We start from the raw sequence: 26,733 nt of genomic DNA, 5'->3' as shown, positions 1-26,733 counted from the left end.
TAATGACAAATAATCACAACTAAGAAGAAGTGCGTTTGCATCTTATATGTCCTTTTTTGGGACTTGTAACATTTTCTGTTTCATATCAGAAAGTCGAGGTGATAATAAAACTTTTGGTAAAAAAAAAAATCGGGTTAAAAAATATTTTTTCCGATTTTAACCCATTGTAGGTCCAACTTACTATGGTTTTTTTGTTTTTTAATATTTAGCGAAAAAAACCTTTGGTGAAAAAAAATCGGGTTAAAAAATATTTTTCCGATTTTGACCCATTGTAGGTCCAACTTACTATGGTTTTATATACGTCATTGCAAAGGTCTTTGAAGTATCCATCATTAAATATCCATATTGTCTATATTAATGACTTAGTAATCAAGATATAGGTCAAAAATCGAGGTTGTCCTGGTTTTTTCCTCATATCTTAGCCATTTGTGGACCCTTTTGCTGATTTTAAATAGCAAACTTCTCGAAAGCATGTCTGACAAAATTATTGAAGATTTGGATCCCGAAGATATCTGGGGTCTTCAGAAAATTAATTTCATCAGACAGACAGACAGACAGACAGAGAGCTTAATCGACTCCGCTACCTATAAGGATCCAGAATATATATACTTTATAGGGTCGGAAATGAAAAATGTAGAAATTACAAACGGACACCCTTATAACAAAGGTGAAGGGTATAAAAAGGGAGAATAAATATAAATGAACAATATATTATAACAATAAAATAATCACCGAAAATAATATGCTGTAATTCAATATAAATTTATGTGAAACGTACATATGTACGTACAAATTACATTTATTAACTTTTTATTTATTTCAATCTGGCAATGCTTTAAAAACTGTTATTTTCTACAAATAAATCAACTCACTAACAGAGTTAAATACTTAAAAAATGTTACTATATCTTTCTCATACTCTTCCTTTGACATTTTCGTGCATAAAAAAAACAAAAGAATTTGTTTTTTTTTTAAATTTTTGACAGTTCATTTACTGTTATGTTTATTTTTACCGTTGTTTAGTATTAGTTGCAGTTGTTGTCGTTTTGTACATTGTATAATAAAATCAAAGATATTATGAGTTTATTAAACTCTTAACCCCAACCGGAGAAATTTTCACTCAAAACATTGGATACTGGCATGCGCAAATAAACAGAGTGGACATTAGATAGATTCAACTAACGGTAACTTCGCCAAACACGAAGTTGGAAAATGTTACACATAACGAGAAGTACGGATTAAGAAAATACATGCATAACGTTGCGGTCGGAAAAAGCAACTTAATAAATGTATTAAAAAAAATCTCTTTTTTCTTTTCTTTTATAATAATAATGTGAAAAACTGAAATGTTATCACAGTTCTGCAGAATAAAAAAATAATCGATTTTTTATAAAAGTTATTAAAGTGTTAAATAAAATCCAATAAATTTGAGTGTTTTTTTATTATTAAAGTTGTATGTATAAAGAAAAAAGTATGCGTGTGAAAATTTTCATGATTTATTTGAAGTAAATGCACTAGAAAGAAGCCTACAAAGATAAAGAAGTTTCAAGAAGAAAATTGGATTTGATTTTTGTCGAAAACACAAAGTGCAATAAATTTGTTTTAACTTCTTTCTTTCAAATAAGATAATAATTTTTTTATATTTTTATAAAATAAGTGAAAAAAATCTATTATAAGTTTTTTACATAGTACGAGTACATACTTATACTTACTTACATATACATATGTATATAAAAATTGAAAAATGGCTGCGTAGTATCGAAAGAGTAGCAAGAAAAAACCCTTCAAGTTTCAAAGAAGAAAATGGAAAAATGCAAACATTTTTTAGAGCAGGAGGTTAAACAAAAAAAGTTCGTTGCCATATTATAAGTAACGGTAACAAAAACACAAAAAACCCATTATAAAAAATCCAAATAACCTTACACTTCAATGAGCCAAAAATTTAACATCCCTTGGTTCGTCTCGCGTAAAAATTTAACAAAAAAAGAAACACGACCAGAGTGGATTTAGTGAGTGGAAAACGGTAAATAAATAAAAAGATAACGGTTAATTTAAAATGAGTATGTGAGAACAATATCGGACAATCTCTCTCTCTATCTGTTCTTGTTTCTTCGCGTGTCTCGGCATGACAATATAAAAACAAATACGAAAATTAAAATAAAAACAAAACAAATAATTTCGAGGAAAATTAAAAAGCATTTAGTGACAACAACAACGATAACAACAACAACTACAACAACAATATCAACTAATTCCTCAGGGCACGGGGTTATTATAATCAAAAAAACAAAACTGGCACCTGTTTTACCCTCGAGTACGATAGCAGGTGGGACTACAGCGGCCGCAGCAGCAGCTGCTGCTGCAGTCCGTCTACCGGAGACCACATATAAAAATGTTAACAGTATTAGCGCATTTAATGGCAGTGTGGCCGTTACTAGTTCCAGCATGGGACTGGGCTCCACATTTCTACATGAGACTCCAGCCACAGCCTCCATAACAAAATTATCCACCTCACCGCATTTGATGTCACCCACCCACAACGCTTTATCGGGCACGGGCTATGGCAACACAAGCATTGGCACATCATCAGTTGGAGGAACAGGCGTAGGAGGCGGTGGCACTTCAGTTATATGTAGCAGTGATAGTGGCATATCGTCGATAATATCATCGACTCCCTCTCTATCCCAACTGTCCCCACCACCGGTCTCCAATGCTGTATCTCTGGCAATTTTTGCCTCCAGCATTGTAACCACCTCCAGTAATTGCACGATGACCAATAATAACGGCAGCAGTAACAGCTGTACTCCGGGTAGTGGTAGCGGCAGTGGAGGATGCTGCAGTCCTATTATAGGTGGCATAACGGCGAATCTTACGAATGGTTTGGCTTCATCATCTTGCATTTATGGCGCTTCAGCTACTGGCACTGGTAGCGGTAGCCCACTATTGTATGCTGAACGCACATCGCCAGCCTTGAATATGATGGTTGGCTCGGGCAAAACGAAAACATTGAGCCCCTTACAAAATTCTTCCATCGGAGTCTCAATGGCTTCTTATACAGTTGGCAGTGGAACGCTAACTTCAATGGCTGTCTCTACGGCCGTTAATACGCAGGCACAAACCGGCTCAGGAACGAACTATTTGAATACGATCAAGATGTTGGGACCTGCTGCATCGATCGATCTGGGCACCTCACCACTGACACATCGCAACTATCCAAGTATTAAGGGTTTTACATTTCGCCGAAGTTTTGATGATAAAATTATTGCTGTCTCCACAGCCACAGCCTCTGGGCATGTAAGCAGTCAATCGCAAACATCCTTAGGCGGACCAGCCATATCGGCACCCTCGTATATTTCTCACTTCCCAGCCACTGCGTCACATCACCACCACTATCACCATCATTTACAGCAACAATCCCAACAGACTCCCCACTTTGCCCACTACCATCCCCAGCATACCTCACACTTACATCACAATCATCTCCATCATGCCACCCACTCGGCCCTACATCATCATTTAGTTAGTGGCGGTGGTTTTCATGGCAATTTTATGGGTATTTCATCGTCCGCGGTCAAACATTCCGTCGCCTCTGCCAACTCAGCTGTTCCCTTTTTGCCTTCGCCTTTATATGCACCGCTGACGTCGTCACAGTCGACAACAAAACTATCGCATCGCGATGACTTCCTTCAACAAATTGGCTATTTGCCAACAACTCGTATTTATAGCACTCCATCCAGTCTGGTGGATGAGGATAAGGCACAGCAGGATTTTTTGTCATTATCCTTGTCGCCCCCATTAAATCGTCGTCGTGATATGCCTGCATTGCGTGGACCGTACGTTAGTCTGTAAGTATCCTCATTTCATCAACTACTTAAATAGTACTCGTATTAGTCCTTGCTCTTTGCTCCTTTGTCTTACTTTGTGCATCTATTATGCTCACATGTACATAAGTACGTCTATGTATGTATATATGTATGTACTCGTATGTGAGTGAGTGGATTGGTAATTTCCATCTCCTTTTTGATTTTCTAATTGCACAATATTATCACATTATTATAATGTACATACTTACATATGTATATTATATACCAAGTAAATACGTAAGGACTGTGCACGAAAAATAATATCTACTTTCCTTTTCGTTTGCCGTCCTTATCTTGATGGCATAGAAAGCAGGCGTAAGAGCCTGACGAATTGGTGATATTTTTTCCAAAAAAAAACTTAGATGGGACGAAACTGAAAATTTCGATAAAAAAAATTAATTATTGAACCTTTTATCTTCTGAATTCAATAATATTGGGCCCTGGAAAACATATACAATTTAAAATTCTCCTGAATTTTGTTCATATTTTAAATTCATGTATATATGTTTAGCCAAAGTAGAACTGTTTGTCAGATTTGATAATTTTTGATCTCATATTAAAGCAAATGATTCGTAAATTTTAAAGTTTCTTTCTAGTAATCCGCTTTTCATCAGGATATAAAATCATTCCTTGTCAAAGGATATCTCAATAAATTCATCTTCCATTTTCCAAACATTTAACTTAAATATGAGGCATTGTACAAGTAAAAAAATATACTAAAGTCAGAATGGGATTTTTATAAGATTAACCTCCATATGCATAAACAATTTTTAAATTTATTAAAGGTTTATAAAACTAAATGTCCATACAAAATTTGATTTATAAACCTTTGATAAATTTTAAATTTTTTATATATATGTATGGGGGTAAGTTTATAAAGTTATTAAAGCCTTACAATGAAAACAAGTAAAAGTGTTATATCGTTAGCTTAGAACACAAACGTGCCTAGTCCCATTTTTTGAATTTTACAGGAGAGACAAAAAACGTTCTATCTTTTTTTGCTTTCAATATTCTTTAGATCTAACGCAGTTCTCTCCTATGATCTGTTGGCTTTAAGTATCAGTTGAAAAAAATAAAATAATTGAAATGACTTTAGAAACTGAAGCCATTTTTAGGGACTTAGCTCTTTTGATTTTTGTAATATTAAACATAAAAAATTAATTATTCGTGTGGTAAATCGTCATAAAATGTATGATAATCGTTTGGTAGAGTGGTTTTTAAAAATATAAGCACAATCCATAATTTCTACATTATCTGTTAACAGATTATATTATAATACCGATTACCAAATATATAATGTATAATTATCTCTTGTGTTTTAAATTAATTTAAATGAATTAGCTTTTTATTATTATTTCATCAAAATTAAAATTTAAATGAATTAGTTTTTTATTATTATTTCTTCAAAATTTAATTTTTTTATTTACAGTGAATTGTGTAACCACACTATAGTGATTACATCGAAAAATGTTAATCTTCAATATATTATAGGAAATAGTATTGAAAAAGTAGATTTAAATAGCATATTCAATGTTTTTTGCTGCACTTAGCACTTTTCTTCTTATTATTTTTTTGTGGATTTAGCACTTTTGCGTATCACTGAAAAATCACCAGTTAAAAACAAAATAACGAAATTTTTTTTTATTGCAAAATATGTATCTTATGTTTTACTATTTTTCTGCATTAAAATCTTAATTTCAATCAAAAATGGATTTGTTACGTTTGCGTACTAAGCTAACGATATTCGGCTGTGCCAAATCATGTTACCCACCATCAATATGTGACAATAAAATATGTATCTAATGTAGTGTTTATACGGAGGGTAGGGTCAATGGTCTTGCAATGATGCAAGACCATTTGCACAAGATTGTGAACTCCGCTTATTGGCGTCAAAAATAATATTTGTATTAAAAATTGGGATAGTATACATACAAATAATAATAAAATATGCGCTAACAAATCGATGACTTTTTACAGCAAAATGTCTAATTCGGAAAGATTATTAGTCTACATGATATTTGGACGTTCGGAAAAAATGGATTTGCATATAAGTCCGCCCCTATTAATTACACTCTGCTTCGAAATTGACACTTTTTGTCAGAACTTGAAAAGCGACCTAATGGGGGTTGTAGGCCTAGGTGAGGACATACTAAAACCGTTTTCAAAGATTTTGAAACACCCTCAAAATATTGAGATATTTTGAAAAAACTATTTTAGGGTAGGTCGTAGTACTTTAGTACCTCTAACTCACACATTTTTAAACCGATTTCAAAATTATAAACAAATTTGGATAGACAAAGAATTAAGCTTTCATAAAATGTATATCGAAAAAATTGCGTAAGTTTTTATAAAAAGTTTCGCTTTATTTTTTATTTTTTTAATAATTTTTCAAATTTAACAATAGTTATTTTAATTTTTTCTATAAAAACCTATTCTTTTTTCAACAGTGTTTATATGGGAAAAAATGAGATATTATTTGTTAAAATCGGTTTATATTTGCAAAAGTTATTAAACTTTTTTGAAAAAAGTTCGAAAAAATTTACCTCGTAAATTCAAAATTTTACAAATATTTTTTTTCTACAGTTTTTTGTTTTTTTTATTCATATGCGCTGGGGGAGAAAATACTAAAAATGGTGTTAATTAAAAGTTGAATAACTTTTACAATTTTAATCCGATTTGAATAATTAAAACCATGTTTTATTAAGAACTAAATTTCCTATATATGTTGGTATAAAGTTTTATAAACTTTCATATCAAAATAAGCGACTAAAATCAAAAAAGTTGATAAATTTTGTTTTTCTTTTAGATATTCTTAAGAAAAACAATACTTATAACTTACAGATGTATAAAAAAAACTGCACGTAATTTTAAAGCGTAATCAGTTTTCTTTCCAAACCCGTTAACTAATTTAAAGTCGGACAAAAACTGACTGAGTTACAGATCGATAAGTTGACGAACATCACTGAAAACGTTTTTTTCAGAATAACTTCTGAATTTGAGGGTGTTTTTGAAATTTTTTGACACAATTTGTAATGTACTCAGCAAGCCCTATAACCCACGCTAGGTTGCTTTCCAAGTTTTTTCCATCGTAGCACCGTGTTATTGATTTTTTAGCTTTGAGAAAAATTAAAAAAAAAATAAGTTTAATTTTTGTAAAAATGTATGCATTTTTCATACTAATTCCATAATTTTGAATTTGATTATTTTTCACAACTAGCAATACGCACCATTCTTTTCGTGCACAGTCCTTATTTACATTCTTTAAATTTTTTTATTCCTATTTGTTTGGTCCTGCCTTGCGATGATTGAATGAAAATGTGTCTTTCTCTCTGGGTTAGTGTTGGTGAGTGTGTATGCGTGTGTGTGCATTTCCAGAGAATCATGCTGCAGTTGCCATTAAGTATTTGATTGTAGGTGCATTATGTGGTTTGTTTTCTTTTTATTCTCGCCTTTCTGTTCAATAATGTTCGGTCTATTAATCCAATTTAGTAACTGCTTTCTATTGATTGTCTGTCTCCAAGCGCTTAGTTTCACATTTAAAGATGTGATTTATTTTTCTACTGTCCTATGATTTTCAAGAATTTCCAACAATACTTTTTTAATTTTGAAGGGATTCGTGTAAAACGCTAATTTTGAATTCATTGTCTGTATTTTTTGAAATATAATTAGAAATTACTGAAATTCAATTGGAAATTTCTACTAAGTTCCAATTGGACATGGTATAGAACTTAATTAAGATTCCTAATTTCCCGGATTTTTTTTCATTCCTGAGAAATAATAAAGTAATCTGTTCATTCCCGGGAATTATCATAGGAATTATTTAATATTAAATTTAGCCAAAAACTTTAAAGTTGTTCGAATAAGATGTTTTCATAGAATTTTGCCTGTGTTTAAAAAAGTATTTGGTTATCAACGTTTTTTAAGAATTTTATAATTAGTGGTATTTAAAAAATAAATTAAGAGATACGAGGTCTATTAATTTCTAAAGAATGTATAAACGAATTTAAATAATTACACAGGTCAACAGCAAAAAAAGGCTTCACTAACCACTATATAGATTTGATGCATCATGGTTACCTAAGTACAAAAATGGTAAAATTTTTCAATTCTATGGATAGAATTTTTTTTAAATTTTTTTTTTCTAAAGTTGTGAATTTTTTTTAGATGTTTCTCCACATAATTTATGATAACTCAAAAAGTGTTTGTCCGATATTATTGAAGTGAACATAGTAAACTTCAAATTTACATAACCTTTAATCTTTTTATATATTGCGTTTTAATCGGCTCAGAAGTTTCCGAGTTATAATAACAAATTGAAGCTTTAATTTGTTATTATAACTCCGAAACTACTGAGCCGATTAATATGCAATATGTAACCGGATTAAAGGTTATATAAATTTGAACATTTTTAAGTTGACTTCAATAATATCGGAATTTTGAGTTATCATCAGGGAAACCAAAATATGCAAATGCATGTTTTTTCTGGTGAGTCTAATGAGCACATGGATAAGATATTTACACGTTTCAGAACTATTTAAGAATTTTGGCATCGATTTGTTAGTGCATATTTTTGCATATTTTACCCTTAAATGCATATTTTTGCATATATTTGTTTTAAGAGCATATTTATGTCATATTTTTGCGTTTTAGAGCATATTTTACTGTTTAATAGCATATTTTGACTTTATCAAAAACAAATTTTGTCTTACTTATTTTTCGCTGTTACAGGTTTTTACTTCCTTTGTTTAAAATTCAAAATTGAAAAATATATGGCTTTTTTTAATATAAAATAACCACTATTTTAATAATAGCGCCATCTAAATTTAAAATTTTAGTTCTAATTTAAACTTAACCGTTCTAAGTGTTAACATCATATTGTCTTTTAAATTTGCTCCTATAACATCAGTTGATGTCGAAAGAACATTTTCTATGTATAAAAATGCTTTCAGATCCAATAGACAACGATTTTTATTTGAAAATTTAAGTCAATATTTTGTAATTTATTGCAATAATGACCTTAATTGAAGAAGTGACTTTATATTTACATAAAAAATCATCAAAAAATACCTCTGAGGCCTTTACATAGCTTATTGTTTTTATGTTGTATTTATTTTTTGTTATACTTGTTTTAGTTCATGTTATTTTTGTTTATTTTATGTTACTTTACTTTTTTAGAAATGAATTGTATTGATTTTTTTAAATAAAAGTATAATTTTTTGCTAAAAATTATGTAAAAGTTTGTTTTTTTAAGAGCATATTTTTTAAATTTTAAGAGCATATTTTAAAGTTTTTACTGCATATTTAAAGCGCTTAAAACACTTTTTTAGAGCATATTTCCGGTTTCCCTGGTTATCATAAATTATGTGGAGAAACATTTGAAAAAATTCACAATTTTAGAAAAAAAAAATTTTAAAAAAAATCTATCATAGAATTGAAAAATTTTACCATTTTTGTACTATTGGAACCACAATACATCAAAATTGAGTAGTGGTTTAAAAAGCCTCCAACATTTTTTCGATTTTGTTGCCCTGTGTTATCATTGTACTTATTTTCTCTAAGTATTAATATCCTTAGAAGTACCTTAATATATTAAAATTATAATTTGTTTTAAGAATATTTTTCTATATTTAATAAATATGTTCCTATTTCCAAATTAATTTTAAATTTGTTTATTTTGTTAGAAAGAAATGAGTTTTACATTTTAAACAGATAAGGATTTGTAAAAATCGGTATGAAATCGGAAAATGGCTCGGTATGAAAAATCCGTAGAACTCATTTAAATTTTAATCGATTTTTATTTACTTACATGTTTTGCGAAGCTATTTTAGTATGCTTTTTCAGTAAAATAAGAAACAAATATTTTACTGCCTCGCGAACAAGTTAGAGAAAAAATTTATTGAGATACGAGCGTCTTTTGAAAAATAAACGTCCGTAACATTTTCTAACCGATATTTAAAAAATGTTTTCTGTTTAAAAGGTAAAACATATGTATATCTTTTAAATAAAAGAACTATTTTAAAATCAATTTCTGACGTTTTGAAGTTGTAACTTTAAGAATATTGTTATTTCATTACATCTATATATATACAAATGAAATGGTCCATGTATGTAATGGCATCACGTGAGAACGGCTGAAGCGATTTGGCTGATTTCTTTTTATTCAATTCGAAATTTTCAGGAGATGGTTTGTAAAGAAAAAAAATTCAAGAATTCCGGGTAAAACTCTGAAATTTTTTTTTTGAGTCCAGTCAACTGTAATGAAAGAAGCTACCTAAAGTATGCAGTACAAATTTAGATATTTTATTTCAAATAAATAAGAACATTAGTAAATGCTACCAGGCGAAGCCGTGCGGTCAACTAGTTTTCTAATAAAAAAAGATTAAACGAAGTGATCGAGAAAACAACTTGATGGACTAAAATAAAATATAATTGCTTTATGAGAACCTCTGCATATTTTTGGTCTAGCATAGTTTTTTTGGTTTCGAATTTCCGAAAAGCATCAAATTTATATTTTTATTAGTTTAAACGATACATAGGTTGCCGAGTTGTCGAGTTGTCGAGTTTATATCTAAAACCATCAATCGACTAATAATCACTTCCTGAATCAATTATCCGTCCATGTAAAGATTGTAATAAACTTACATGTCACAAATCTGTGACATTTGGTAAATAGATTTTCTTTATATTAGGAACTTGTTTTGGCGTCATTGGATTTGTTCTACATTTGACGCTGAGGCCGTGGCCGTAGTTGAATCCCATAACAGTAGCCAACATAAGCTAATTTATATTTTCGTAGGCGACACTGAACAATATGTATATAAACTTCAGTGTCAACAGGTGACGATGTTGCTGTCGTTTTCATTATAATTATGTAGCTGACTACAGGGCGACGATTGCTACCAACGGCATTTGTAGTAGTGTAGCTATGTAGTCTGCTGAAGTTTATGTGTTTAAAGCATATATCAGTTATATGACTACAAATGCGGTTGCAGCAATCATCGCTGTGCAGCCTGCTACTTAATTATAATGATAACGACAGCAACATCGTAACCAGCTGACATTGAAATTTGACGTTTCGATAGATATTGTTCATTGTCGCCTACGAAAATAGAAATTAGCTTAAATTGGCTACAGCGGCAATGGTGGTCGTGTAGCTATGATGGCGTCAAAATAATCGTCTTCACATAAACGTGAGTATTTTAATTTTGACACATTGTGGTCGGTAGCCTGCTGCAGTCTATGTGTTTAAAGCATATAATTCGTCAACGACCGTATACCCTAGGTAACACGTTTGTGTTTAAAACAAAGTTAATGACGTTTCTCTATTATAAATTATGCATGACGATACATTTTTGTGTGGACTATATACACCAACATTTTGAGCAAGATTGTTTATATTTATTTTCAGATTTCTTTTACAAAATCTTTGTTGTGTATTTTTTATTTTTAAATCACAACTATTTCTAAATACAAAAACAAAAATATTAACAATTTTACACTGTACGAGAACGAGCCAAAATGGCACTAAATTCGACACGACATTGAAAACAACAACAACAACAACAGCCACGATGATGATAAGGACAACACCAACGGTAAATACATTAGGGGGGGACAATGATGGCAGGTGTAAAATGTGAGAGAGAGAATACGGGTATGAAACCGAAAATTGGCGGCCAGCTTGTGATGAAATCACAGCGTTTGTAGCGATGTACGCGAGTACATGAGTACGAGCGAGTACACGACGTACATAGTTACCAATGGATACAATAATAAATACAAAATGACGCTGTTGAATAAATGACGATTAAATGCAAAACAAAAACTAATTTATACATAAATAAATGAGTATTTGCATACATGTCAGTTAACAACATTTCCTTAGGGGCACTTACATATAATTTATTAAAAAAATTCTTATTAAAATTTTTATTTTATCAAACTAAATTTTTATTGAAAATTCACTTAAGGTATTTATAGACGGCAATACTGAGTATTAATATTTGTCAAAAACTCAAGTATCATAATACAATTTCATCGTCTAAACAAAATTTGTATTAGATTTTCAAAAAATACAAATGATTTTTTTGATTTACGGTCGGTATTGAAAATTTGTTTAAAACAATTCAAAAACTTTTTATTTTGATATGTGTCGGGTATGTATTTATAAAAACAAATAAGGCAAATAAAAATGTCAAGAAAATATAAAATAAAAATAAAATTTTCAGAAAAATATCAATCAACAAAGAAATAAAATATTTGTAATACTATCGATCAGGCTTCTTACCGGTATAATTACTGGGCACTGTATGATTGGACATATGTCGGAACGTATGGGTTACCCTCGTTATAGCTACTGTAGAAGTTGTTTAGATGAAGAGGAGGAGGAATCGGTACAGCACCTTCTATGTGAATGCCCAGCCTTACAAGAGCATAGACTACTACAGCACCTTCTATGTGAATGCCCAGCCTTACAAGAGCATAGACTACTACATCTTGGTAGAGCTCTTTTCCATGATCTGGACTGTCTCAGAGATGTGTCACTAGTAAATATGATCAGATTTATTAGAAGTACCGGTTGGTTCCCACGGGGATCACAGGAATCACATAGTCAACGAAATTAGGGAGGGAAACTATTCTCACTTTATGTACGAATTTTCAGCATAAGGGAATAGTATTTCTAAGGATATCACAATGGGCCACAAGGCCTCCGAGTGAACTCGCTAAATTGCGAGCAACCCACGTAACCTAACCTAACCTATCGTGTAAACAATAAATGTTTTTTCGAAACGATTTTTTGAAATACCGACTGATTTCAATAATATTTTAAATTTGAAAATTGTTAATACTCAGTATTGCCGTCTAAATATACCTTTAATAAACGTTTGAAAAAATACATGGGCCTGATGCAGACAAGGGTCTGGGAAGAAAATGTTCGCATTTTTGCAAGGTTGACTACCAATTCGAAAAGTTAAAAAGGTAACCATAATTTGGATTATTTCGGAAATGGTATTTATCGGTAACGGTAATTACAATTACATCGGTAAGGATAGCTTAGATTTAACGGTATTTGCTGTTATTTCGGTAACGGCAATTTCATCCTGAATTAATTAATAAAATTATTATAATTTAAATTATGAATAAATAGTATTTATATAATTTAAATTATTTATAGAATATCGCTAACGGTATTTAGATGTAATGTTATTTGTGATTATATCGGTATTTTACTAGTAATAGTAATTGGAGTTATTTCGGTAAAGCTATCTTAGCGGTAACGGTAGTTGAGATGAAAAGGTATTTTAGAGGTAATTTTAGCTTACCGGTAACTGTAGCCAACCTTGCTTTTTTGTATGAAAAAGCTTTTTATACACGAATTAAATTCCCTCAGGAATTTCTCCATGGACTCTAAAGACACAATCTACATCATATTAGGATGCATGCGCAGTTCCAGGGGGGTGAAATAAATTTTTAAATTGTAAAATTTAAAAAAAAAAATTTTAAATTTAAAATTTTTTGTTTGTTTTTTCAATTTTTTTTTTGAATATTTACAGAAGAAAAACTTTTAATGAAAAAAAATACGGGTTAAAAAATATTTTTTCCATTTTGACTCATTGTAGGTCCAACTTACTATGGTCTTATATACGTCATTGCAAACGTCTTTGAAATATCTATCATTAGATATCCATATTGTCTATATTAATGACTTAGTAATCCAGATATAAATATGTCAAAAAATAGGTCAAATATCGAGGATGTCCTGGTGTTTTCCTTATATCTCAGCCATTTGTGGACCGATTTTCTCGATTTTAAATAGCAACCGGAAGAGAAGAGCCGGAAGAATTCCGGAGATATTGATGTATAAATCGTGCATGTAAGTTATTTGGGGGCTTCGGAAAGTTGATTTCAACTGACAGACATACGGACATGGCTTAATCGACTCCGATATCTATAATTACAAACGGAATGACAAACTTACATATATAGACACTTCTCACGAAGGTGAAGGGTATAAAAAGAAAAAAAAAGCCAAATGTAAAACAAATTTTCATTTTTATTTTCCAATTAATAATAAACAATATGGATATAATTTAAAATCTATTTTAGTTCAAAGACTTAAGAATTTATTGAAAGCCTTATACGTACTTAAAAATTTTTCGGAATCTTAAAGGCCTAATTCATAATAAATTTTTAAATTGATCCAAGGTTTATAAAACAAATTTAGTATTAAGTCTAAAACAAAAATTAGCTATCAAATTTAAGCTTAAGTTACGACTGCCAGAAAATCCTTCTATCAAATATCATTTGTCAAATAATTATAAAAAATGTAATTTAGAGTTTTCAACATTATTATTATAATGCGTGATTCATCGTGATGTTTGATTTATAATGTAAAATAAAACACATAAATTTGAAAGTGAACTTAAAATTGTTATTATTGGTTAAAAGAACAATTTATGACATTTATTGTTTGAAAATGATATCATGTAAATATTGGCCATGACTACGTCAGAGGTGGTCCATTCGCAAGGTCCAATTTCGGGCGACTCGTTCGAGCATAGCTACTGGTATCTCGCGAATAACACGAGTAATTTTGGCTTCCAAAGCGTCAATCGTAGCTGGCTTATCCCCAGAGAAAACAGTCTAAAGGTGTGATATCGCACGATCTAGGTGGTCAATTTACCGTAGTGAAACGTGAAATTAAGTGCTCAGCAAAATGATTTCTGAACAAGCATTTCAAATAATGGAATGTATTGGTTCGATTTTGATTTTGACTTGAACTTTTTATTATTAATACAATACAATAAAAATGTTTGCAACTATTCTATAAATAGACGAAAATTAAAAACATTTACATATATATCATACTTTAAGGGCCATTCCCTCAAGTATCCGGATCTAGTATTTATCCACTAGATATCTGTTTCAGAAAATTAAAGCTCGCAAGAAATATTTAATCTTTTGCAAAATATTGGTCTTCTCAAGACAAAAATATTGATGTATCATACTTTAAGATCCGACTGTAAATGTCTTTCAATTTTCTGTTTGTCTGTCCGTCTATCTGTTGAAATCAATTTTCTGAAGACCCCAGATATCTTCGGGATCCAAATCTTCAATAATTCGGTCAGACATGCTTTCGAGAAGTTTCCTATTTAAAATCGGTTCACAAATGGCTGAGATATGAGGAAAAAACCAGGATAACCTCGAGTTTTGACCTATATTTGGATTACTAAGTCATTAATATAGACAATATGGATATCTAATGATAGATATTTCAAAGACCTTTTCAACGACGTTATAAGACCATAGTAAGTTGGACCTACAATGAGTCAAAATCGGAAAAATATTTTTCAACCCGATTTTTTTCACAAAAAAAAAAATTTTAAAATTTAAGTTCGAAAAAAAAAATTCCAAAAAATTAAAAAAACTACTTTGGAAATAAAAAATAAATTTTGTTTACCTAAAAATATTTAAAATTTGTATTTTGAAGTATAATTTGTTGAAGGGTATAGTGAAGTCATATAGCTCTCTTACTTGTTTAGAAATAGAGTTTTTTGCGGGGCGAGAGACTAATTTCCAGTTTATGGTTATTGATAACCTGCCGGGGAGTAATTTTTGGGAATTAAAATATGAGTCCTCTTTTATTACAGTTTTCACTTGCCTCTAAGCAAATCTCATTCACTGTTTGTATATAAATATTTACGTACAAAAGTATATTTTTGGCAAGAAATCGAAAAGTTAAAGTTGTTGTTTTTGTTTTCCATTCGATTTTTGTACTTCTGGTTGACAAAATTTCTTGTGTACGAGTTGTATTTAGAATTTTTGTGAAAAAGAAAGAACGGAGAGAGCAGGCGGACAGACGGAACTAAAATATACAATGTAGTGGTTTTGTATGGACTGAACAAATAGCTCTAGCTGGTTGGTACTCGCAATAGCTACTAAGTATAGTGTGTAATTTGCTCATGATGATAGATATGCTCACTCGCATTTGTTTGATTTTACTCAAATGAAAAGTACTACAGCAGAAATAAAAACAGAAAAGAAAACTTTATTTGCTGAACAAGCAAATGATTCGACGGTTCGGTGTTCTTTATTTTAATATTTTCTTCTATTTTTCATAATTTTTCACAAACGAATACGCGCATATTTCAGTTTTCATTTGATCGTTATGTAAGCGTTAAAAAGAAAATCAAATGAAAATAACGGTTAAATACGCTGTAAAACGATTAACGTTACAATTTTAAAAACGTAAACAAACAAGTCATGATCACAAGTGACTGACTGACTAACTAACCGAGTGAGTGATTGAGTGAGTGAGTAACGTTGAAAGTGCGTGCCTCTATACGTGTGTGCTTTTGTAATGACCGTGAAATTAAAGTTAAAACGAAAACGAAAATAACAAAGTAAAGAACACAACACAACAAAACACAACGAAATAAACGAAATGCAGTGTTCCATCAAGTGATTTCAAAATCTGTCAATACTAAAAATAAATTCTATTTTAAAAGACAAAAACTAACAACTATAAAATGGAGTCTATCGCACAAATACTCTTGGGCACTATGAATTTCCTTAGGCCTGCTACTACCACCGGAGTTTGTCAATCACAGACTTCAAAGACCTCCGATGTGATCGCTTTCTTTGTCAAATCAGATATGTGCTTAAAAGATGAATCTCCCTCCTGGAAATATTTATACAAATTAATAGACTTCTACCAATTATTTCTACACACAATATTGCCTTACATCTCGTTAGCATCAGAACATTTTATAAATATTCAACACTCTCTTGCCGGTTGGCGAGAAGTACTTTACTCTTACTATCAAGTGTACTCAAACATTTTAATGAATGATCAACTGTTTGTGTTTGCTCTCAAAATTTCATCTCTCCTCTTGTTCCTCTTCGTGATGCACTGGCTGAAAAAAATTAGCACAAGTAGCAACGAAAATCTACAGCCACAGAAATCGCACAAACATTCTCCCGGCAATGGTTGTATACCTCCAAAGAGCCCAGATGAAAGGATAACAGCTCAAACCATTATTTGTGAATTTGAATTTAAGACTCCAGGCGAACTGAGAGCCGAAGCTGAGGCAGTCAATAGTGTTATGCTAGATGTGGAGGAGAAGAAGCGCCGTAAAAGGATTAGTAAAAAACGGAAATGTGTATCGGCTGGTCCAATTCTGATACATCTCAGACAGACAAAGAAGCACAAAAATCCAATTGTTCCTCAGCCTTATGTTGTTGCCATGTTGCCACCAGAGGAAGCTCGTGATCATTATTTACCTCTGCGTTCAAAACCCCTGGCAGTGGGTAGTGGAAAACCACAAGCTGTGTTAGTGAATAACATCACAAGCGATCATGAGGAACCAGAAATTACCTACATGTGTGTGTATATACAAATAATATTTTTAAAATAGTATTTAAGTTTTTATAAAGTATATTTTGTATGTTGTGATTTTTAGGGGCTACGGAAATGGAAGTGGATAAATTAAATTTAGTTAATAGTTGAAAAATTGGTAATTGTTTTTTAAAATTCCTCGAATAACTTGTTTATTAATTATTTTTTTAAAACATTTAAATGAAACACAAGCATTAAAATATGTCAAGCATAGAAAAATGGAGATATTAAATTCTAACCAAAATAAGTTTTTGTTTAGAATTCGCGTATGTTTCCAATCCATTCGACAAAAATCTGATGTGTCGGTATAAATCAATTTCTAGAGTACTACTTTAAGTCGAGCAGGAATTTAAAACATCTTTAACTAATATTATAGTGCAACAGTCCAAAATACATCATGATCATGACAGTTCGACTCTACTACCAAAGGGTAGTAAAACCCTATACTCAGTTTGTCCATTTTGGTGACCAATTTTTTGTATGGGCCCCCAAAGTTTCTGAAAATCTGGGGCCTCTAAAAAATGTGTCATCAGTTTTTGGTTAACAGCTAATTCAGACTTTGTGATACGGCTTAACTTTATATGGCAATAATATAGCTAAGAGTCCGCCAAATAAATTTTGTTAAAATTTTTTTCCAAAAAATAGCTTTTTCGTGCACTTTTGTTGAAAAAATATAGGAAGACAAATTTTTTTTTTACTTTTTTAGAATAACTTCCAGGGTCTCCTAATTTTTCATTAACAATATTTAGAAAAGTTGTAGCTACGGTAAAGTTGAACAACTCTTGAGAACATATCAATGCATTCTGAACGTGTCTAGTCACTCTAAATAGCACATAAAGATCACTTTGTACCTTTACAATTTTCGTTTTTACTATTTTTGAACGCTAAAACAAAGATTTTTTGTTAAAATAGTATGATCAAGTCCACACTTATATGTTGTGCTGTATTATCTACTCGGCTGAGATGTTCGGAATGGGGATCAGTGAGTGGACCCTCAATGTCACACATTTAAAAAAAAAAATCGCCAAAAAGCCAATTATGATCCGAATGAGCTGAAATTTAAAATATAGATAGTCCTTGAGAAGGTCTTCAAAAATCTGTAGGTTATCTCTTTTAGTTCAAGAGATATTTAGGTTTAATTTTGTTTTTAAATTTTGCTCGATCTTTTTTTCGTATTTTATATATGATGGGCCTACGGAAGATAGAAATTTGTTTTTATACCCTACACCACCATAATGGAGAGGGTATATTGGATTAGTGCTGATGTTTATAAAATATATAAAAATATTGTCCCAACACCCACCTTAAAGTATACCAATATGCTCAGGATCACTTTCTGAGTCGATTGAGTGATGTCCGTCCGTCTATGTAAACCTTGTTTATATATGACGTATATTTGCGATAAAATTCTAAAGAAAATAAAACCAACCTGATAAAAATTATTTCGTCCCCATCTTTTTATATATTTCAACTTTGTATGCGTGTGTTTTTTAAGTTGTTTCTCAAACCTTGCCCACTTTAAAACTTTTGTTCATATCTTGCATCAAACCGGTCTTGCGTGATCAAGATTGAGTAACGTGATGGGCCCGGATCATACTGATAATTATTGCAGTGCAATAACAACAAATCTTTCTTTTAGCGTCGAAAAATAGTAAAAAACTAAAATTTTTAAGGTACAAAGTGATCTTTGTGAGCTTTTTACAGTGCCTAGATGTATTCAGATTGTATTGACAAGAGTTATTCAGATTTACAGTAGTTATAACTTTGTCAAATAATGTTAGTGAAATATTAGAAGTCCAATTTTTTCTTCCTATATTTTTTCACGAAAAAGCTATTTTTGGGGAAAAAATGTTAACAAAATTTGTATTGCGGACTCTTAGCTATATTATTGCAATATGATGTTAAGTGCCATCCCCAAGTCTAAATAACTGTTGGCCAAAAACTGATGACACCATTTTTTGAGGACCCACTGATTTTCAGAATCTTTGGGGGCCCAAAAAAAAATTGGTCACCAAAATGGACAAACTGAGTATAGGGTTTTACTACCCTTTGGTAGTAGAATCGAACCTATACTGTCATGATCGTGTGTTTTACCAAAAGTCTTCATTTGTTGCATAGTGTATTTAGTCGGTGAATACATATTTGACAAAATATCCTGAGTCCGGTTAGAGAAAGTGTTTGTAAAAATCGGCAATTTTATATAAACATAAATTTATCACATCCAAGCTTTTTTGTGGCAGATATAAAGGATTTTATCTACAGCTGTTTAAAATATCGATATTCTTAGTTTTCTGTGCAAACTCTTTTCTATTTAAATTAGTTCAATACCCCTCCGTTTCTTTTTAATTTAAAAGCATGGGGATATGTTTTCATTTTAAAAATGCATGAAATTTAAAATAACCAAAGTATTATAACAAAACATATTAGCGGAGTTTACTATTAAGTCTGAATGGTCTTGCATCATTGCAAATGCAAAATTTTACAGTAATCCAATAACAAAATACACACAATAACCTATAAAATTTTGCATTTGCAATGATGCAAGACCATTCTGACTTAATAGTGAATTCCGCCATTGCAATTCAAAATGATTCCCGATGAACCTATAGCTTTTGGTTTTTTGCAATTTTATTTCTCATAAATTCAACTATACATCTTATTCTGATGATAGAACTCATCTATACCTCTTGTAATTTTAAATAATTTGTTATTTCCAGTATGTTAGGTTAACAAGTAGCCGTCCAAAGAGTCTTATGTACAGCTCACGTGGGTATATTTGATTGTTTCCTTTGTGTTACCTGAAAATAGAAGAAAATACAGAAGAGAGCGAGAAGTAAAAGAAGAGGGAGGACGATAAGTTAAATATGAATATAATTTATAAAATAAATAATTGGTAGAAGTTCAGAGATACTAGTGTATTACGTATACGTAATACAGTAACTAACTGTAATATTAATCATACGTACGCATGCGTTCCGTTTTTAACTCCATAAAACTGAAGTTTGTAATAATGAAGATTTACATCATAGAGAAACATAGAGCGGAAACTAGAAAAAAACTCAAACAAAAATAATACTCAAAATAATCACACATACGAGTGTTGTTTTTGTTTCAAATAGTATTTTCTACTAATACATTCTCACCACTTAGGTTTCTGACAACTGAGTTAGGTCTTTGACAGGAGAGTTTCCGCTCTATGCCTATTCTCTATGATTTACATATTTACTTATTAAATAGACAGTTTGATATACATATTTGAAAACTAGAGTGATCAAATATTCGACATATACAAAAAACCGGGTTTCGAATAATTCGAAAAAACGTATTTTTAAAACACGGGTTTCGGTTTTTAGCTTTTTTTTTGTCAATTTATGATTTGAGCGATTTTTTAAAAACTAATTAAAAAATCGTTCAGTCTTTTAAAAATTAATTTAACATAACTTTAAATTTATTATTAGTTTTTGCTGATATGTTTTCTGACAAAGTTTGTTTTCATAGGTTTGTTAATTTAAATATAACACAAATTACCAGGTTTCCCACGTCGACTCAAGTATGACCCCAGTCGACTTAAATCTTCGTATAGGAATCTGGAACGCTTAAACCATGTTATTAAAATCGAGAGTGATAATAGTACTCCACCAGTTCATACATCATAAACGGTACTCCACCAATTTACGATTTGAGTTATAAATGGTACTTCACCAGTATCAATGAGTTTTCATGGTCAGGGTTTATCCAAATTAAAAGACACGCGGTTGGTGTCAGAATCGAGTGGGGCAGAATCGAAATTTTTTGGAAATTTCTAAACGTGGCTACGCACGTTTAAGTTAAGCACGTGAGTTTAAGTTATTAAAATGGGCAAAAGTTGTGTAAATTTTTAAACACGTGCCATTTTTTTGTTTCCCATTCTATTCCAAAGATTTTTATATTTTTGGAAAGCTAGGCTAGATCTTGAAAAAACATAATTGCGTGTGCTATTTATCTCTAATAATTTCCGAGTTATAGACATTTTAAAATTGAAACTTTAAAATTTTGCCATACCTTAGTATCAGAGCAATATCAATTATGAATTCAAAAATAAACGATTTTCAATTTAAAAATTCCAAAAATAGTTGATTTTTGCTATTATTTGGACAAAAAGGTGAATTAACCCTTTTTTTTATTAAAAAATAACTTTCTTTAAGAACATAAAACAATTTTATGTTTTTCCATAAGGCTTCTTTACGGAGAACATTTTGATATCAAAACTTTTCACATTTTTTTTCATTTAAAATATTTGATGTAAAGTTAGCTTTTCAAAAAGCATCCGTCTTTTTAGACATTTTTTAGATAACTTAAAAAGAAAAAATGTACGTTTTTTTCCAAAAAACTAGCGAAAAATTTTCTTTTTTAAATGTTTTCAATTCAAATGCATATAACTTGATTTTTATAGAATTTTTTGTTTATTGGTGGGTAAAGGTGTTAATTTTCAATTGAGAATATGGGCCTTTTCGGAAATGCATCACTGCGCTGCATCTGATGCGCAGTACGTTCTAAAATGCAAAAGTAGACAACACTGCAAATGTCTTGAGTTCTAAAAAGCAACAGTGAAACAGTTGATGCGCAAAAAACCATCAAACAAGCATCACAAAAATGGCTGATGCATTGTGTGCGCATCAGCATCAGCTGATTTGCATCAGCTTCGCAAACTAATCACAGATGCGCATAAAATGCAGCGCAGTGATGTATTTCCGAATAGGCCCTATCTCCTGAGCTATTAGAGATAATTTTTGTAGTGCTCGACGAGGAGAATCTATATAAGTAATTTTTTGAAACCAAAAAATAGGATCATTTTTAAAATGTAACATACTCGAGGTGTCCTACTTTGGGGACCATTGGTCGCAACCCTGGTGGGCCCAAGAGGTCCAAATTAAAAACTTAGACTCGACGACACTCAAATTTCGCGTTTAGAAGTTACAGATTTATTTCCCACTGTGCGCTGTACATTATTATTCTAATAACTGATCATAACACCCTGGTTATACCTGATAAATTTTTATCATGATAAACTTCAAAATGGTTGTCAAAATAAAAAATTATCAGGTAGACTAATTTATTAGTATTATTGCTTCGTTATGATAAAATTGTTAGGGCTTTTGCTTAGACAACTTTGTCTTGACAACAAATGTCATTTATTGTTATGATGAATATTTGTCAAGTATAGACAGGGGGTAATGTTAGAAAAAGTATATCAAAAATATAATTTGAGACATTGATAGATTCTTTAGAAGTATCACGTCATGTCTATATAGATTTTACTTATATTATTCTTTGACTTAATTGTCATCTCACTTAAGCGATTTTCCTTCTTCAAATTAGCCTAACTGTTATAAATGTTTTTTAGTAATTCATTAGAACAAAAAACTTTCAAGGATTTGAAAATTAGTTATACAAATATATATAAAAACGTAAATACATTTTTCTTAAATAATTCCCTAAATTCTTATTATCTTGAAAACCCCCTGGGGGTTCCATTCTGAATTTTATATATGTATGTTTTCGATCATTCAATGGTTCATATTTAAGATAAATCTTTAGAAAAAAAGTTATTAATAGTTTTAATATAGGTATTTTGCACCCATCTTTTAAAAAATAATACCTTGAAACTGTAGCTAAAGCGAATTTCGAAATTTTCCAGAATTCTGATTAATTATTTTTTTGGTCGACATTTTTTGTTTCATCCTACGACAAATTAAATATTAATTTGTATATTTAAATCCAATTATGTTTGTTTTTCGAATAATTTTAGATCCGAACCTCGTGGTACTTTAAGTACAACGGATGAAATTTTCCCCGATTCACCCGAGAGCAGTTTATACGGTTCGGACGAAGAACAAGAAGATGTGGCACAGTACTGTCGTGGTGGTTACCACCCAGTTGTTATTGGTGATATATTTGATAATCGGTTTCGAGTGGTACGCAAACTAGGATGGGGTCACTTTTCCACCGTCTGGCTATGCAGGGATCTCAAGTAATATATTCAAACTATTTCAAATTCTCCAAATGAAAAAATATACATATAACACTTTATGTTTTCTTCTCTTTTTTACATTTGCAGAGAGGAAAAGTATGTAGCTTTAAAAGTGGTAAAGAGTGCTCCTCACTATATAGAAACGGCAGCAGATGAAATACGATTGTTGGAGGCAATACGTGATGCTGATCCTTTGGATGTAAAACGTGAACGTATTGTACGTTTACTTAATCATTTCACTGTGCGCGGTGTTAACGGCGTCCATACATGTTTGGTGTTCGAAGCTTTGGGCTGTAGCCTTTACAAATTGATCGTTAAAAATAACTATCAAGGTTTGGCGGTGGCCCAAGTTCGTAATATAATCAAACAGGTCCTAGAGGGTTTGGACTATTTGCACAGTAAATGCAATATCATACACACGGACGTAAAACCGGAAAATATTCTTTTGGTGATAGATAATGCAGCAGCAATGAATCAACAAATCGATGATGAAATAACTAGTTTGAGAATAAAGGGCGTTGATTTTCCAGATTCATACAGTAAGTGGATTCATACATTAATTAAATTTGGATTTTTGTATACTTATCAGCTTTTAAAATATACTTGACTAATTGCGTCATTGAGCGCGAATAATAATTGAATTGAAGAAAACCGGATTAAATCGATTAACCCTCCGACGCGTCGCGACGGTTGAGGTTTTTATGAGTTTTATATGAAAAAAGCCTAAAAAACTATTGTTGAAATTTCAGTACAAGTACCTTTTCAACACGTTCCCGTACTAAACACATTTAAATATCAATAGAAACTAAACTATTGGTCGGATCGCTTTGATTCTAGATAAAATTTCCTTGGAATACATGTGGTGGGCGGGTATACTTCCCATGGACCATCAAGGAGTAATTTCAGGGACCTTCTCACACGCCGGAGGGTTACAATTTAATAGATTTGAATTAAAGACAAATTGATTCATTCAATAATAAATTAATTATATGAATGAATTCATTTGTAATGGATGGGTTCAGAGATAAAATTTGATTTCAGAATTAGTACTTTCGAACCCTAGCTTTGCAATTAACCCTAGCACTGCATTAATATAAAATTCGTTGTGTACATAATATAAAGCTTTTTGAATTAGATTCTGTTTTAAACTTTATGAAATTCACAATGTACATTAATTTAATCGTTCCCATTTTCTGCTACAGTAAGTTCCATAGAAAAACAAACGAAAACACGAGCCAAGTGGCCATTACAAAACATCGAAATGAATGCAGCTAATACCACAACCAATACAGCTAATAATTCTGCCTCATCGACGCCTCTGCCACCGCCTCTAAACATCGGAGGAGGAGGTGGTGGTGGTGGTTCTAACTTAAGTGGTGACAAAGAAGACACATCATCATTAACCTCAAAATACTCAAGTCTGATGGGCGATAGCATAGAAGGCAGCAGCACTGGAGGTGGCAACAATACAACATCAAACACAACGGGAAATCTAAATAATCGTTATCGCACCGAAAAGAAAATCACTGCCAAGGTAAGTTATCGATATCAAATTTGATATTATTGTTCTAGTGATGAGCCTAATAAAGCACTGAATATACATACAATAATTTCAAACTATTTCAATTAAAATAAAACAATTCCCCTGATTTAACTATAAAAAAATGCAATCAATACCGGCTTATTTGTGTCTAATTTATTTTTATAATTTTTTTTAAAATTGATATTTTTATTAATTAATTTGTTTATTTTTTTATAATGCACCCTACACAAACAAACACACACAATAAAATAAAATTAAATACACACCTGTATATTTAATTAATCAAACACAAAAATATTGTATAAAAATAAATGTTTATAATCTGAAAATCGTTATAAAAAAACTGAAAAATCCCCATCCCATCATAACAAATTTGCAAAAAAAAAAAAATCAAAAAATTAAACCAAAAAAAAAAACGCAGTCTATTGATGAAGCAGAAGAGATTGGCATTGAGACAAAATTAAATCATGATAATTTTAATAATGACAACAACAATTTTGATAATAATAATGCTGCTCCTCAAACGGATTGTGAAATGAATCCTTTAAACACTGTAAAACTTAATGATAACTCAACTATTTCTACTATCACTTCTACTACAACAATAAAAACTGATGATGATGTTGATGATCACAAACAATTAATTGAAACAACAACTCCTTTATCATCCCCACCATCAAAAATAATAATACCAACAACAACAACATCAAACACGACTTTAACGTCATCAAAGGTAATGGTTGCACTTCATATGTTGTGTTTACACGGCTCTCAAAATAAAAAAAAAACTCCTCTCTCTTCTTTTTATTACTCATACTTTAATTAATTAAGCCATTTAATCATTTACTAACGTACATATTTATGTATGTACTTAAGTATGTACATTAGACTGGCCCCGTTTGTAAGGAAACAAAAAAGGTTGTTAATGTTCCTAACTGAAAAATTTAAGTTTATTTCATTTAATCGGTGAACCTGATCAAAGGCCAATATATTTCTGAATTCGGTTGTGTTTTAAAATATTGGGTCCAAAAAAGAAAACACGAAATAGACCAAATAACACTTTCTTTTACAATATTGGGTGTATGACTTAAAAATTTACAATAGATGGCGTATTTTTTGCACGCTGGTTTTATTTTTCATAAATTATATGTTATTTTGCCAGAGATGGTTTGTGAGGTTCAGAAGTGGAAGACAAAGATCGCCCAAATGTTTGAAGACCAAGAATTGGCGGCATTACTCCATGAAAATTGTTGTAAAACTCAACAAGGGCTTGCAAAATTATTGGAAGCTACTTAATTAACAATTAACTCAATCAAAACGTTTTCAATTAGCAGGATTAAGCCAAAAGAAGGAAAATTGGGTACCATACGAATTGAAGATGAGATAGCTTGATACACGATTTTGTATGTCTGAAATGCTGCTTGAACGCTATAAAAGATAATAAAATTTTTGTGTATCGTAAGTGAAGGCCGGCCAACCAGCAGACAGCAAAGCCAAATATCAATGGCTCTAAGGTAATTACATGTATTTGTTAGGATCTATTATGAGCAGCTAAAATCTGACAAGACCATCACAGGGAACCTGTAACGAACAAAACTGATTCGTTTGAAGCGAGCATTTACCGAAAAGTCCAGAATATGCGACCAGACATGAAACCGTAAAATTCAATCATGACAACACTAGGCAACACGTTGCAATATCTGTTACAAACTACATATTTAGAAAGAAGTGGTTGGGAAGTTTTGCCTCGACCGCCTTATAGTCCAGAGAATACTCCGTCCGACTACTATTTGTTTCGACCGATGCAGAACGCTCTTTCTTGGATACGCGTATTCGAAATTAGTTTGATTCGTTCTTGGCTTCAAAAGATAAGCAGTTCTTTTGGCTTGGAATCCATATTTTGCCAAAAAGATGGGAAA

The 26,733-nt window shown here is 31.2% G+C and overlaps 1 protein-coding gene across 5 annotated transcripts in view; it reads left to right on the top strand.

The window, feature by feature from the left end:
* Positions 1–2,307: 2,307 nt before the first annotated feature.
* Positions 2,308–26,733, top strand: part of Srpk79D (Serine-arginine protein kinase at 79D) — a 35,095-nt gene continuing 10,669 nt past the window's right edge. For 2 of the 5 annotated variants that reach the window (XM_065504154.1, XM_065504153.1), the window contains exons 1-5: positions 2,308–3,844; positions 23,050–23,271; positions 23,359–23,810; positions 24,474–24,805; positions 25,236–25,547. In XM_065504154.1, coding sequence (XP_065360226.1) covers positions 2,445–3,844; positions 23,050–23,271; positions 23,359–23,810; positions 24,474–24,805; positions 25,236–25,547 — 2,718 coding nt within the window. In that variant the 5' untranslated portion in view covers positions 2,308–2,444. Of the gene's footprint in view, positions 3,845–15,915; positions 17,247–23,049; positions 23,272–23,358; positions 23,811–24,473; positions 24,806–25,235; positions 25,548–26,733 lie in introns of those variants that run through there. The other 3 variants (XM_065504156.1, XM_065504155.1, XM_065504157.1) reach the window with 2 other exon arrangements.

This window comes from Calliphora vicina, chromosome 3 (genome assembly GCF_958450345.1).
Source record: "Calliphora vicina chromosome 3, idCalVici1.1, whole genome shotgun sequence".
NCBI lineage: Eukaryota > Metazoa > Arthropoda > Insecta > Diptera > Calliphoridae > Calliphora > Calliphora vicina.
The sequence above is the reverse complement of the archived record's forward strand: the minus strand, read 5'-3'. Positions and strand labels throughout refer to the sequence as shown.